We start from the raw sequence: 16,498 nt of genomic DNA, 5'->3' as shown, positions 1-16,498 counted from the left end.
ATACAGCACGACAGGATGCTCTCGATTGTGCATCTGTAGAAGTTTGTGAGGTTTTTAGGTGACAAGCCAAATTTCTTCAATCTCCTGAGGTTGAAGAGGCGCTGTTGCGTGGGTGGATGTGTGTGGGTGGACCATTTCAGTTTGTCCGTGATGTGTACGACGAGGAACTTAAACTTTCCACCTTCTCCACTACTGTCCTGTCTATGTGGATAGGGGGCTGCTCCCTCTGCTGTTTCCTGAAGTCCACGATCATCTCCTTTGTTTTGTTGACATTGAGTGAGAGGTTATTTTCCTGACACCACACGCCGAGGGCCCTCACCTCCTCCCTGTAGGCTGTCTCATCGTTGTTGGTAATCAAGCCTACCACTGTAGTGTCGTTTACAAACTTGATGATTGAGTTGGAGGCGTGTTTGGCCACGCAGTCACGGGTGAACAGGAAGTACAGGAGAGGGCTGAGAACACACCCTTATTGGGCCCCAGTGTTGGGGATCAGCGGGGTGGAGATGTTGTTTCCTACCTTCACCACCTGGGGGCGACCCGTCAGAAAGTCCAGGACCCAGTTGCACAGGGTGGGGTCGAGACCCAGGGTCTCGAGCTTAATGACGAGTTTGGAGGGTACTATGGTGTTAAATGCTGAGCTGTAGTCGATGAACAGTATTCTTACATAGGTGTTCCTCTTGTCCAGATTGGATAGGGCAGTGTGCAGTGTGATGGCAATTGCGTCGTCTGTGGACCTATTGGGGCAGTAAGCAAATTGGAGGGGGTCTAGGTTGTCAGGTAGGGTGGAGGTGATATGCATACCCCACAAGACATGCCACCAGAGGTCTCTTCACAGTCCCCAAGTCCAGAACAGACTATGGGAGGTGCACAGTACTACATAGAGCCATGACTACATGGAACTCTATTCTACATCAGGTAACTGATGCAAGCAGTAAAATCAGATTTTAAAAACAGGTAAAAAAAAAACACCTTATGGAACAGCGGGGACTGTGAAGCAACACAAAATTTTGCCGCTGCCTCTCGGGCTTCTGTAGTTGATTCTCCCCGGTCCAGCTCGTCCTCCCAGTCAGCGCACGCTGCTTGGCCTTCCTGTGGTGGGTTATTCTGTCACGAGTTCTGTCTTCAAATTCCCTGTCATATATGAGCCAAGGCGCAGCGTGCCGGTAATTCCACATCTTTATTGAAGGAAACCGAAACCAAAACAATAAACAGGTAACCAGCAAGAAATGTAACGCACAGTGCCGTACACACACAGAAATAACAATAACCCACAAACACAGGTGGGGAAATGGCTGCCTAAGTATGATTCCTAATCAGAGACAACGATAGACAGCTGCCTCTAATTAGGAACCATACTCGGCCCAAAACAAAGAAATACAAAAACATAGAATGCCCACTCCACACCCTGACCTAACCACATAGAGACACAAACCCTCTCTCTCAGGTCAGGGTGTGACAGTACCACCCCCCCCCCCCAAAGGTGCGGACTCCCGGCCGCAAACCTGAACCTATAGGGGAGGGTCCGGGTGGGCATCTATACTTAGCGGCGGCTCTGGTTCGGGGCATAGCCCCCATACTGCCCGCTGATCCCCCCGCTTCTGTGTCGCCGGAGGAACCAGACCGTGGATCAGCGCCGGAGGCTCTGAACTGCCAACCGCCGCTGACGACTCTGGGCTGCAGGCCGCCGCTGAAGACTCTGGGCTGCAGGCCGCCGCTGAAGACTCTGGGCTGAGGAGCGTCGCTGGAGGCTCCGGGCTGAGGAGCGTCGCTGGAGGCTCCGGGCTGGGGAGCGTCGCTGGAGGCTCCGGACTGGGGAGCGTCGCTGGAGGCTCCGGACTGGGGAGCATCTCTGTAGGTTCCGGACTTGGGACCTTCGCTGCAGGCTCCATGCCATGGATCATCGCTACTGGTTCCGCGCCATGGATCATCACTGGAGGCTTTGTGCCATGGATCATCACTGGAGGCTCCGGGCCATGGATCATCACTGGAGGCTTCGTGCCATGGATCATCCCTACAGGCTCCAGGCCATGGATCATCACTGGAGGCTTCGTGCCATGGATCATCACTGGAGGCTCCGGGCCATGGATTATCACTGGAGGCTTCGGACCATTGATCATCACTGGAGGCCTCCTACGGAGAGCTGGATCCGGTCTCACCAGACTGGAGAGACGCACAGGAGACTGAGTGCGCAGAGCAGGCACAGGGTATACTGGGCCGTGGAGGCGCACCAGAGGTCTGGAGCTCAGGGCTGGCACACCCCGTCCTGGCTGGATGGTCACTGTAGCCCAGCAATGGTGGGGAGCTGGTACAGGACGAACTGGGCTGTGCTGGTGAACGGGGGGTACCGTGCGTAGAGCTGGCGCAGGATAACCTGGGCCAAAGAGACGCACTAGAGACCAGGAACGCTGAGCCGGCGCACTTCTTCCTGGCTGACGGCCAACTCTAGCACGGCAACTGTGAGGCGCTTGCACCGAGCGCACCGGGCTGTGAGTGCGCATCACCGCATAATACGGTGCTTGCTCGGTCACTCGCTCCCCACGGTAAGCACGGGGAGTTGGCTCAGGTCTCAACCCCGACCTCGCCAATCTCCCCGGGCTTCTGTCGTTGATTCTCCCCGGTCCAGCTCGTCCTCCCAGTCAGCGCACGCTGCTTGGCCTTCCTGTGGTGGGTTATTCTGTCACGAGTGCTGTCTTCAAATTCCCTGTCATATAGGAGCCAAGGCGCAGCGTGCCGGTAATTCCACATCTTTATTGAAGGAAACCGAAACCAAAACAATAAACAGGTCCGCAGCAAGAAACGTAACGCACTGTGCCGTACACACACAGAAATAACAATAACCCACAAACACAGGTGGGGAAAAGGCTGCCTAAGTATGATTCCTAATCAGAGACAACGATAGACAGCTGCCTCTGATTAGGAACCATACTCGGCCCAAAACAAAGAAATACAAAAACATAGAATGCCCACCCCACACCCTGACCTAACCACATAGAGACACAAACCCTCTCTCTCAGGTCAGGGCGTGACACATACGCACTGTACATACATACGGATTTTGTAATGTAGATATGTGGTAGTGGTGGAGTAGGGGCCTGAGGGCACACAGTGTGTTGTGAAATCTGTGAATGTATTGTATAGTTTTTAAAATTGTATAAACTGCCTTAATTTTGCTGGACCCCAGGAAGAGCTAATGGGGATCCATAATAAATACAAATATGATCCTTGACTAGTCTCTCTAAGCACTTCATGATGACAGAAGTGAGTGAGTGCTAGTCATTTAGTTAACTTACGTTCACCTTGCCATAATTAAATGCAGTGTTTCGGCGCTTTCAGTTTTTGCGCGAATGCTGCCATCATACCTCCACGCCCGCAGAATACTTTGATTACAGAGCAGATGAGGGCCAGCAACTAGGCAAAAAGGTTTTACAAAGCAGTGCAGTGCAAGGGAGGTTTAGTTCCAAAGACAACAACTATTTTACACATTACATTATTCTACTAACGACTAAATCCAAATAGTTGCTAAGTGACCATGACATGAAGATACTGTGCTGAGCATTCCTGTTAGCATTATAATATGATTACATTCCAAAAGTAATGTGAAAATATAACTTAGCTATGACAACAATATATTTAGACTACTTCGCGTTTGTCTGGTCTTGCTGACTACTGTTTTTGGTGGAGCATTGCATCCTGGGAGTTAAAATGCACTTTTTGAATCGTAGTATGCAGTGTAAAATCAATTGTATTTCTATGTTGACTATTTCAATATAAAAGCTTCAGAAATGAGCTTCAAAGGCTGTGTTTACACAGGCAGCCCAATTCGGATCTTTTTTTTTTGTTTGTTGACCAATCAGATCAGCTTTGAAAAAAGATATGAAGTGAAAAGACCAATTCGTGGAAAACGTATCAGAATTGTGCTGCCTGTGGTAAACACAGCCATAGTGGTTTTATGTCGTTTTGAAACTAAACTATTCATGATTTCCGACCTGAGTTAAGCGCGCGTAAATGGAACGTAAATTCCCTTTTTTACGCCCATCTCTCTCTCTATGTGTATTCTGACCTTGAATTGAAGCACGAGAATAGCACGCTATTCACCCGCTATTCGTTTAGAGATCAAAGACATTGAGGTGTATCTATAGTTACACCATGTTCTGACCTTTACTTAATTCTCTCGTAATTCCCACCACTTTTACGAGCGAACAAACCGTGAATAAGGTCGAGCAAACCTGCCAGGTTCCAAGTGGAAAATGGATACGCTTTCCTTTTTCCGATATAATCTCCATGCATTGAATTTATAAATTGATTAAAGCTAGGTAAATAAGTAATCCGTTTGTAGAATGGGGATTGTAAATACACGTAGCAATTATTTTAAGATGATTTCTCCTTATAATCCCTGGAAACCAGTCATATGGAAGCAGACTGAAAATCATATCAACATGACATGGGTTGCAGCCCTTTTTCCACAGTGAAGTAGGCTACGAATAGCTGTGCCGCTATTCAGAATTAGAATTGTGTGCCCTTATAATTTGCATAGAGGAAAATTTGGAGGGCTGTAAGGGCTGAAGCTGCACGGTTGATGTATGCACTTTAGAATGTTTGGAAAGCCCGGGCTCTTCCGTAAAGCCCAGCTCTGTGGAGTGTACGGCTTAAAGTGGTCCTATGGACAGATACTCCAATCTCCGTTTGTGGAGCTTTGGCAAATGAATGGGGAAAAAATCCCATTGGCTAGATGTACCAAGTTTATAGAGAGACATACCCGAAGAGACTTGCAGCTGTAATTGCTGCAAAAGGTAACTCTGCAAAGTATTGACTTTAGAGGGGTGAATAGTTATGCACGCTCAAGTTTTCCGTTTTTTTTTGTCTTATCTCTTGTTTGTTTCACCCAAAAAAATATTTAGCATTTTCAAAGTTGTTCAATGTTGTGTAAATCAAATGATACAACCCCCCCCCAAAAAATTTTAATTAAAGGTTGTAAAGACAACAAAATGGGAAAAATGCCCAAGGGGGGTGAATACTTTTGCAAGCCACTGTACATAATATTTGTGTATCTCCCTCATCATTATTTACGATTCATTCAGGATTATTCACATTCATGTAGAAACATTCAATTCTTATTTACAATAAAAGTGACTCCAAAATGACACAATACATTATTTACCTTTTTTTTTAAATTATTATTTAAGTGTTTTAAAATCCCCCAAAATGTGATACTTTATTTAGTTATTTTATGAACCCTTATTTTACCAGGTAAATTGACTGAGAACACATTTTAATTTACAGCAACGACCTGGGGAACAGTTACAGGGGAGAGGAACAGGGGTGATGAGCCTTCCCTGTAGCTCAGTTGGTAGAGCATGGTCTTTGCAATGCCAGGGTTGTGGGTTCAATTCCCACGGGTGGCCAGCACAAAAAAAAAAAATGTATGAAATTCTATGAAATGTATGCATTCACTACTGTAAGTCGCTCTGGATAAGAGCGTCTGCTAAATGACTAAAATGTAAATGTAAAATGAATGAACCAATTAGAAACTTTTTATTAATTTTGATTTGGCATCAAAATAATCTGAACACAACCAAAACCAACATCAAATGCATCCAACAAAGTTGTAGTCATTGCATTCTATATTGGACCAAAATACTTTTTACTACTGTAATACACATATAAGTTCATTTGTCCCAAATTGAAATTTCTAAATGGTTCACCCGATTTTGATGAAAATAAATTAAAGCTGACAGTCTGCGCTTTAACCTCATAGTCATTGTTTGATTTCAAATCCAAAACTTTTGGAGTACAGAGCCAAAAGAAGAGAAACATGCTCACTAATTACGGAGGGCACTGGATGTTTTAATATTTACTGGTCAAGCCACAACTGAGGGAGCCAAATAACACTCAATCGTTGACACTAGCGCCTCTATTGCGGTAAAATAAAATATATATATATATATAATAAAAAATAAATAAAATAAAAACTTCTACGCTTTTTTGTTTTGCGCCTTTCAAGATAATTTCATGGTACAGCGTTGTATATTCTCACAGGCTTTAATGGGGTGTTTTAGACCATATAAGGGTTAATTAGGGGTGAAATAGCCAAAGTCATGCACGAGCACTGAGGCTGAGAACAATTGGTATTTATCAATGGTTCTCTCCTACCAGTGTGCGTATGAGACTCGTAAGATTGTTTGATAAATCACACTTTTTCTATACTTAAGTAATATTTTAGAATAGTTTCTATGCAATATTGATAAATGCAATATCCCTCTCTCTCTCTCTCTCTCTCTCTCTCTCTCTCTCTCTCTCTCTCTCTCTCACTCTCTCACTCTTTCTCACTCTCTCCCTCCCTATCCCTCTCTCTCTCTCCCTCTCTCTCTGCCTCTCTCTCTCTCTCTCTCTCTCTCTCTCTCTCACCCTCCCTATCCCTCTCTCTCTCTCTCTCTGCATCTCACTCTCTCTCTCTCCCTCCCTATCCCTCTCTCTCTCTCTCTGCCCTCTCTCTCTCTCTCTCTCTCTCTCTCTCTGCATATCCCTCACTCTCTCCCTCCCTATCCCTCATTCTCTCCCTTCCTATCCCTCTCTCTCTCTCTGCCTCTCACTCCCTCTCTCACTCTCTCTCTCTCTCTCTGCATATCCCTCACTCTCTCCCTCCCTATCCCTCATTCTCTCCCTTCCTATCCCTCTCTCTCTCTGCCTCTCACTCTCTCTCTCTCTCTCTCCCTATCCCTCATTCTCTCCCTCCCTATCCCTCCCTCACTCTCTCCCTTCCTATCCCCCTCTCTCTCTCTGCCTCTCACTCTCTCTCTCTCTCTCTCTCTCTCTCTCTCTCTCTCTGTGTGTATCCCTCATTCTCTCCCTCCCTATCCCTCACTCTCTCCCTTCCTATCCCTCTCTCTCTCTCTCTCTGCCTCTCTCTCTGCCTCTCTCTCTCTCTCTCTCTCTCTCTGCGTATCCCTCATTCTCTCATCCTTATCCCTCACTCTCTCCCTCATTCTCCCCCCCCCCCCCAGCACCAAACCAACATTAGAGGAAATAAAGGTCTGGGCTCAGTCGTTCGATAAGCTGATGAAGAATCCTGCAGGTCGGAATGTGTTCAGGGAGTTCTTAAGGACTGAGTACAGTGAGGAGAACATGTTGTTCTGGCTGGCCTGTGAAGACCTCAAACAGGAGATGAACAAGAACACAGTGGAGGAGAAGGCACGCATGATCTACGAGGACTACATCTCTATCCTGTCCCCCAAGGAGGTATGAGTACTGCACTTTATCTTCTCTGTCCTCCACATTCTCCCCCATAGAGGTATGAGTACTTCCTGTTTCTCTCTTATCTCGTTCATCCTCTGTCCTCCTACTCCATATCTATGTCTTCTCCCTCAAAGAGGTACGAGTACAAACAAGTACTTTTTCTTATTTTTCTCTCATCTTTCTCCATCTTCTCCTCCAAATAAGTATTTTTTTCTCCCCTTTCCTCTGAATCCAAACTCTCTCCATATCTGTCATCCTCTTCTCCATATCTGTCGTCCTCTTCTCCATATCTGTCATCCTTTTCTCCATATCTGTCATCCCCTTCTCCATATCTGTCTGTCCTCTTCTCCATATGTGTCTGTCCTCTTCTCCATGTCCCGTCCAAAGTCAGAACATTCGTTAGTTTGCGGCAAATGTTCTCATAACACAGAAACTGTGTAGTTGTACTGATGATTGTTTAAGTGCCAGAGAAGCAGATGTTTTGGAGGATATATTCTAACGGGTGTTGTTAGCAAACCGTGCAAATATATCCCAGTATTTATTATTTATTTATTTATTTTTGTTTTTATGAGAACATTTGCCGCAACATAACAAAAAAAGTCTGAGTGTTATCAACATATTCAACATATTTTCATTAAAAAATATATATATTTTGATTAATTTGTTGATACTGTAATATCTTTCTACAAGATATAGTCCCAAAACATATCTAATCTAAGGTTGCTACCCAATCCGGCTGGTCGTTCATTCTATCGGTTCGGTTACCAGAGACGTGACCCAGTCGTTCAGTCTTTTTGTTCTGTATCTATGGACGCGACCCAGTCGTTCAGTCTTTTTGTTCTGTATCTATGGACGCGACCCAGTCGTTCAGTCTTTTTGTTCTGTATCTATGGACGCGACCCAGTCGTTCAGTCTTTTTGTTCTGTATCTATGGACGCGACCCAGTCGTTCAGTCTTTTTGTTCTGTATCTATGGACGCGACCTAATCGTTCGTTCTAAATGTTCCGTTTCCATGATGGCTGGCAACGTTCTAATCCCTTTGCTTGCTCGCTAGCCAACATTGGCTAACACAGCGACGTCAAACAGCCCAGCCAGAATAACAGCAAAGTAGCTGCATTTGTGTTTGTTTAAGCTGTTTTCTAGTGGTTTGTTGAGGATACATCCATAACAATGAGCTAATGATGTGAGATTTTGCCTGGTACAGATCATTTGCTCACTTTTCAGAAGAGATTGCCAACAACACAGTTAACACAATCACTTCAAACTGAAGCTGGAATAACAGCAAACTATCTGGATTTAGTGTTTTTCTTTGTCTATAGCCATAAAAAAAAGAATGCTGATTCATGATTTCGACTGGCTGAGAAAAAAATGCCAGCCTGTCTGTCTCATTCATTACAATGGGATAGCTGGAGACCTAATTTAAATATTGAAACAATGTCGCAAATGTCGGAGAGAGACAGACAGGTTTATACAAATCTCCGCTGTTGAAAACCAATTGCTAGTTCAAAAAGAAACATGAGATAATGTCTAGATGCTTTTTATAGTGGAGATCAAGTTTATAAATTGCCTGGCTGGGCTGATGAGACAGTGGATTGTGCACAGTCAGATGGAACAGAGTAAACAGGCATTTCAACATCATAGATTTAGCCAGTGGTAACTTGTGGAATAGACACCGGCTGGAATGCGGTTTTAACCAACCAGCATCCAGGATTAGACCCACCCGTTGTATAAACAATGAGTAACAACTTGCTAGGCGTGGCTGGTAGGTGGCTGATAGGATGGCAATGAGGGCACACAAACCAGGCTGGCATATTTATTCAAAATAAAAGGCTCACAAAGCTGGTTCTCAAACTGTAACTGAAAACAAAACACTCTCCCACTCTGCTTAACTGAATCTAGCATTAGAGTTAACTTGACAGTCACAGTGGCCTCCTTGCTACAGCCTACAAAACCTCATCAACACCTCATCAACACCTCTCAACAACTAGGTTTGGTTGTTACGGTTACCGTATTACCGCCAGTCGTGAGTCATAACCGCAGTCCAATTCCACGTGACTTTTGAGTCACAGTAATCTTCTTTTATACACTCTGGATATGCGTTGGTAGTACCCAACTCGCTAACGACCATCAGCAATCATGTAGCCAGCAGCTAACGTTAGTCATTTAGACACACCGAATAAAGTGTTTGGCAACAGAATATAGAAGATGGAATGATCTGGTGTTGATAACGAAGGGATACTGAAGTTCCTGAAAATATTAGTCAGCCAGTTTGCTAGTCCAGTAATGTTAGCATATTGTTTTATTTCCCGTGCAGGTGATTATTCACAAATGTTTGCGACGCAAATTTCACTGTCTTAAAAAGTACAAAACCTACAAATTACGCCATAGAGCAGTCTACACAGACAACATGAACACATTTGTCCAACCATAACAGATGGATGGCTAATGCAAAAAGAAAGAATTTATGGATTCTAGTACCACCATAACTTTCACAAATACGGAGACAGGTAGCCATCGTGAGATCAGTCTTTTTTCGACTAGCTAATGTATAGTGACACCTACTGATAAGAATTGGTAATGCAGGTTTGGTTAGAATATAGTGCAATAGAATGTGTGACATTCAATAATATATACTTGATGAAAATATATTATTTTCATTGAAAATGTTGAAAATGGTTGATTTAATAATTGAATGGATTTTACAGGGATTCTACATTGATTTATTATAATATCTTGTATTTTTCTTAATTTTTCAACGTTCACTTCTTTACATTGTTTGTGGATAGATACAAAAAAAAAAGATATTTAAAGACGACGTAACCTTTGTTTACATAACGCTCATTTCCTGCTACTGTAGTTCACTAAAACTACAGAATATGTTGGCCGTTGAAGTTGTTGTCTCTGGTTCTTTTGATAACAAGGTTTGTTTGAAAAGGTTTGATCTGCTAGGAGTGTTTCCAATTCTCCAATTTGAACAGTCCATGGAGGTTTCTTTCATGTGTAAGTGTTATTTTACGGTTGAGGAAGTTGTACAACAATCCATGTCGAAACGCCAATGCCAATTATTTTGAATCGCATTACAATTTATTAGACATTTATTGAACAAACATAGTTTTACCATATTTTGTTGATAGTCACAAGGGAGGATCAATCCTGGAGTGTTATCCCTGGAATTAATTCACTGCGCTGTGACTAAATCACAAATGTAAAACCTCTTAGATGTTAAGTCCCCAATATAGGGGACTTTATTAAGCGGTTCTGGACCGGTTCCTACTGACGTTTTGGTGTACAAATCACTCTGTGAACGTTGCATGGTCCAGTGCCTTATAGTTCCAGAAAGCCCCACCTATCAGCTCTCTGTTTCCGCTCTCTCAGTGGAGCAGACTTGAAGTGTCAGGTTTCACACCCCACATTTGCATAGGGAGTGACGTGTCACATTTTCTGACCTATCCAGACAAATAAACGATTTCCTCTCCCTCTGAGCTGGCATATGAAACGGGACAGTCTAAATATTCTCAGTCGGATGTCGAGCTGTCAACTTGAAAAATACTAAATAATTTCAGCTAGCTAGCTAACGTTAGCTGGCTGGCTCGTTAGTTAACATTACGTGACAAGTGTGATCTTACACATTGTTTTACCTAGCTAGGTTCATTGTTTACCTAGCTAGCTAGCTACATGGCGTAAGCTAAAGTGCACTGTTAGCTAACTAGCTAACGTTAGCTGGCTGGCTCCCAAGCTAACGTTACGTGTATGACGTTATTATTCGTATACCAGAACCATTTGCTTTGGTAGTTAAAGCCTAATGTTAGCTAGCTAACATTGTACCTGGTTGGTTAGCTCCCAGCATATTCATGCAGGCTAAAGTGTACAACACCCGTTGAATATGGCCGGTGTCAGTAAACGTCTGCAAAAAAGCGTAATGAAATTGTTGCCAGCAGAGCTGGTTAGGCTGTTTTCATGTTATCCAGAGGTAAACAAATCATCGGCCAGAGCATCAAGTGTTCGCTCCGGGAGTGAAACGAGATGGCTGGGGCTAAAGCTTAAGAGGGTGTGAACGATGCAGAATGGGTGTAGACAAAGAAGAGCTCTTCACTAGATATGATAACATTCAAGTGCCATTTTCACAAAAAGTGAGTTTACAAGTTTATCAAGTTTCAAAGCAGAATTACATTCCAATTGTTCCTCAAAAATGCAGTGTATGATATATCATTTTGTAGTTCTGTGTCTCTACTTTTTATCCTATGTAAAAAATAAAAAAAATAAAAAAACACAATTTAAAATTTGCGACTTAAGACCAAATCCAAGTGGTGAGTCACATTTGTGCTATTTACTTGAGCTTGTGTCCTCCAAAATGACCTCAGCAAGTAAGTCTAAAAATAGTTCCACAGAGTTCTAGAACTATGCTTGTTGTGGCCACCTCATGATTTATAATTACTTTTAGGGGGTTTGTCTATGTAGGCAGAAATCTACATTTTGCATTATTACTCAAGAGGATAAAGCTTTTAACACCCTCTACTCTGACTTCCAGGTTGGATAAAGCTTTTAACAGCTCTATTCTGACTTCCAGGTTGGATAAAGCTTTTAACACCCTCTACTCTGACTTCCAGGTTGGATAAAGCTTTTAACAGCTCTTCCAGGTTGTGGTCCTTTCTGTTTGTAAGAAGGATAACTACTATCTAGAAAAATATCTAGAAAAATATCTAGAAAATAACCAATCTTCTTTATAAAACTGTAAAGTTGAGATGTTTGGACTTTAATTTTCCCTACAAACTTTATTCCAAAAATCATGTTAAATTATTACAAGGCAGATTGTGGTGAGGTGAACATAGATGTGCAAATGTACTAAGACATATAGCCATAGTTTGAATCATAATTGAAGGATTTCAGTACAAAGGAAAATCCACTAGAATCATTAGGATCCTGGTGACGCAGCAGACTATGTAGCCTACAGGGCTTGAAGATGGCAGATCATTCCGGGTTTTGCTGGGTAAACAGCATCTCTGTCTCTCTCTTATCTCCCACAAGGGTATAATCTCTCAATTCCCTGTCCTCTCCTCTCTGTCCTCCCCTCGTCCTGAAAGAGATGAGACTGAGCAACTGTCTCTCTCTCTCTCTCTCTCTCTCTCTCTCTCTCTCTCTCTCTCTCTCTCTCTCTGGGGAGTTGCATATGAAGCTCAGATATGGAGTGTGATCTCTCCACATTAAACTTTAACACTGTAATTCGCCTCTGCCAGGAATGGAGCGATTCCAATGAAGGCAAAAAGAAAGACTCTAGGGCTAGCTCTATTCATCTAACTCTCTCTCTCTCTTTCACTCACTCACTCTCTCTCTCTTTCACTCTCTCTCTCTCACTCTCTCTCTCACTCACTCTCTCTCTCTCTCTCTCTCTCTTTCACTCACTCTCTCTTGCTCTCTTTCACTCACTCTCTCTCTCTTTCACTCACTCTCTCGCTCTCTCTCTCTCTCTCCTCTTTCACTCACTCTCTCTCTCTCTCTTTCACTCACTCTCTCTCTCTCTCTTTCACTCACTCTCTCTCTCTCTCTTTCACTCACTCTCTCTCTCGCTCTCTCTCTCTTCTTTCGCTCTCTCTTCTCTTTCGCTCTCTCTCCTCTTTCGCTCTCTCTCTTCTTTCGCGCTCTCTCTCTTCTTTCGCTCTCTTTCTCTCTCTTTCTCTCTCTCTCTCGCTCTGTCTCTCTTCAGTTCTCCGTCTTTCTATCTCTCTCTTTCTCACTCCCTCTCTCTCTTTCTCTCACTCCCTCTCTCTTGTTCTCTCACTCCCTCTCTCGCTCTCTCACTCTCTTTCCAGTTCTCTGTCTTTCTATCTCTCTCTCTTTCTCACTCCCTTTCTCTCTCTCTTTCTCTCACTCCATCTCTCTCTTTCTCTCACCCCCCTCTTTCTCTCACTCCCTCTCTTTCTCTCACTCCCTCCCTCTCTTTCTCTCTCTCTTTCTCTCACCCCCTCTCTCTCTTTCTCTCACCCCCTCTCTCTCTTTCTCTCACTCCATCTCTCTCTTTCTCTCACCCCCTCTCTTTCTCTCACCCTCTCTCTTTCTCTCACCCCCTCTCTTTCTCTCACCCCCTCTCTTTCTCTCACCCCCTCTCTCTCTTACCACCTCTCTTTCTCTCCCTCTCTCTCTGTCTTTGTCTCTCTTGTTCTTGCTCTCTCACTCTCTTTCTCCATCTCTCTCTGTCTTTCTCTCTCTCGTTCTCTCTCACTCCCTCTCTCTATCTCTTTCCCCTGTTCCTGAACAATCAGAGGAGAGGAGAATTAAGGAGAGGAGAATTAAGGAGAGGAGAGGAGAGTTGAGGAGAGAAGAAGAGAGTTGAGGGGAGGAGAGTTAAGGAGAGGAGAGTTAAGGAGAGGAGAGTTAAGGAGAGGAGAGTTGAGGCGAGGGGAGTTAAGGAGTGGAGAGGAGAGTTAAGGAGAGGAGAGGAGAGTTAAGGAGAAGAGAGGAGAGTTAAGGAGAGGAGAGGAGAGTTAAGGAGAGGAGAGTTAACCTTTCTGGCCAACAGCCAAATCCAAACAACAGAAATCTCATAATTAAAATTCCTCAAACATACAAGTATTATACACCATTTTAAAGATAAACTTCTTGTTAATCCAGCCACAGTGTCCGATTTCAAAAAGGCTTTACGGTGAAAGCACACCATGCGATTATGTTATGTCAGCGCCTAGCCACAAAAAAAACATACAGCCGTTTCCCAAAGAAGGAGAGGTGTCACAAAAGTCAGAAATAGCGTTAAAATTAATCACTAACCTTTGATGATCTTCATCTGGTGGCACTCCCAGGACTCCATGTTAGACAATAAATGTTTGTTTTGTTCGATAAAGTTAATCTTTATGTCCAAAAACCTCATTTGAAATTGGCGTGCTATGTTCAGAAATGCATTGTCTCAAACAAACATCCAGTGAAAATGCAGAGAGCCACATCAAATTACAGAAATACTCATCACAAACATTGATATAAGATACAAGTGTTATACATACGATTAAAGATACGCTTCTTGGTAATCCAGCCACTGTGTCCATCTGATGGCACTCCCAGGTCTCCATGTTAGACAATAAATGTTCATTTTGTTCGATAAAGTTAATCTTTCTGTACAAATACCTCCTTTTTGTTTGCACGTTTAGTCCAGTAATCCAAATGCACAAAGCGCGGGCACAAACTCTAGACAAAAAGTCAAAAAAGTTCCATTTGAGTTTGTATAAACATGTCAAACGATGTTTCTAATCAATCTTTAGGGTGTTTTTATCATAAATATTCAATAATGTTTCAACCGGACAATACTGTTTTCATTAGAAAGGGAAGGGAACGGAGCTCGCGCTCACGGTCACACGTGTGACTAAACTAAAGGCTTTCACCTGGGCCATCAGCTTAGAGTGCTCTTATTCGCTCCCCTTTCACAATAGAAGCCTGAAACAACTTCTAAAGACTGTTGACATCTAGTGGAAGCATTAGGAAGTGCAATCTGACCCCACAGACACTGGATATTTGAAAGGCATTCACTTGAAAACTACAAACCTCAGAATTCCCACTTCCTGGTTGGATTTTTCTCAGGTTTTCGCCTGCCATATGAGTTCTGTTATACTCACAGACATTATTTTAACAGTTTTGGAAACTTTAGAGTGTTTTCTATGCATATTCTAGCTTCTGAGCCTGAGTAACAGGCAGTTTACATTGGGCACGCTTTTCATCCAAACTTCCCAATGCTCCCCCCTGTCCCTAAAGAGTTAAGGAGAGGAGAGGAGAGTTAAGGAGAGGAGAGTAGAGGAGAGTTAAAGAGAGGAGAGTTAAGGAGAGGAGAGTTAAGGAGAGGAGAGTTAAGGAGAGGAGAGGAGAGGAGAGGAGAGTTAAGGAGAGGAGAGGAGAGTTAAGGAGAGGAGAGTTAAGGAGAGGAGAGTTGAGGAGAGGAGAGGAGAGTTAAGGAGAGGAGAGTTAAGGAGAGGAGAGGAGAGTTAAGGAGAGGAGAGTTGAGGAGAGGAGAGTTAAGGAGAGGAGAGTTGAGGAAAGGAAGGTTGAGGAGAGGAGAGGAGAGTTAAGGAGAGGAGAGGAGAGTTAAGGAGAGGAGAGTTAAGGAGAGGAGAGGAGAGTTAAGGAGAGGAGAGTTAAGGAGAGGAGAGGAGAGTTAAGGAGAGGAGAGGAGAGTTAATGAGAGGAGAGTTGAGGAGAGTTAAGGAGAGGAGAGGAGAGTTAAGGAGAGGAGAGGAGAGTTAAGGAGAGGAGAGTTAAGGAGAGGAGAGTTGAGGAGAGGAGAGTTAAGGAGAGGAGAGGAGAGTTAATGAGAGGAGAGGAGAGTTAAGGAGAGGAGAGTTAAGGAGAGGAGAGGAGAGTTGAGGAGAGGAGAGTTAAGGAGAGGAGAGTTAAGAAGAGGACAGTTAAGGAGAGGAGAGGAGAGTTAAGGAGTGGAGAGTTAAGGAGTGGAGAGTTAAGGAGAGGAGCGTTAAGGAGAGGAGAGTTGAGGAGAGTTAAGGAGAGGAGGGTTAAGGGGAGGATAGTTAAGGGGAGGAGAGAAGGAGAGGAGAGTACCCTCCTCAATTCTCTCCTATCCTTTACCCTCCTCAACTCTCTCCTCTCCTCTGCCCTCCTCAACTCTCCTCTCCCCTCCCCTCCTCTACCCTCTTCTCCCCTCCCCTCCTCTACCCTCTTCTCCTCTCCTTTACCCTCCTCAACTCTCTCCTCTCTTCTCCTCTCCTCTCCTCTCCTCTCCTCTCCTCTCCTCTCCTCTCCCTCTCCTCTCCTCTCCTCTCCTCTCCTCTCCTCTCCTCTCCTCTCCTCTCCTCTCTCTCTCCTCTCCTCTCCTCTCCTCTCCTCTCCTCTCCTCTCCTCTCCTCTCCTCTCTCTCTCTCCTCTCCTCTCTCCTCTCCTCTCCTCTCCTCTCCTCTCCTCTCCTCTCCTCTCCTCTCCTCTCCTCTCCTCTCCTCTACTCTACTCTACTCTACTCTACTCTACTCTACTCTACTCTACTCTGCTCCCCTCCTCTCTCCTCTCCTCTCCTCCTCCCTCCCCTCCTCTACTCTCCTCTCCTCTCCTTCCTGTAGCCTGTGCTTGGTTTCAGTCATGGTTTCAATAAAGAGAAAAATGTACTCAATGTCCCCGACTGACTGACGTTGCCTTGATTCCCTCTCTCTGTCCCCCACACGCACGCACGCACTCACACACACACACACACACACACACACACACACACACACACACACACACACACACACACACACGCACACGGACACGCACACGCACCCACACACACACACACACACACACA

General features: G+C 44.2%; 1 protein-coding gene across 10 annotated transcripts in view; it reads left to right on the top strand.

Annotated features, from left to right (window-relative positions):
• Positions 1-16,498, top strand: part of LOC106591588 (regulator of G-protein signaling 17) — an 86,225-nt gene that overhangs the window by 61,830 nt on the left and 7,897 nt on the right. For all 10 annotated transcript variants that reach the window (XR_006759373.1, XM_045696510.1, XM_045696509.1 and 7 more), the window contains one exon: positions 7,002-7,236. Coding sequence is in view for 9 of the 10 variants with exons in the window: in XM_045696510.1 (XP_045552466.1) it covers positions 7,002-7,236 (235 nt within the window). In the remaining variant the exon portion in view is untranslated. The remainder of the gene's footprint in view (positions 1-7,001; positions 7,237-16,498) is intronic.

Source organism: Salmo salar, chromosome ssa15, assembly GCF_905237065.1.
Source record: "Salmo salar chromosome ssa15, Ssal_v3.1, whole genome shotgun sequence".
Classification (NCBI taxonomy): Eukaryota; Metazoa; Chordata; class Actinopteri; order Salmoniformes; family Salmonidae; genus Salmo; species Salmo salar.
This window is presented reverse-complemented; position numbering and strand designations above follow the sequence as displayed.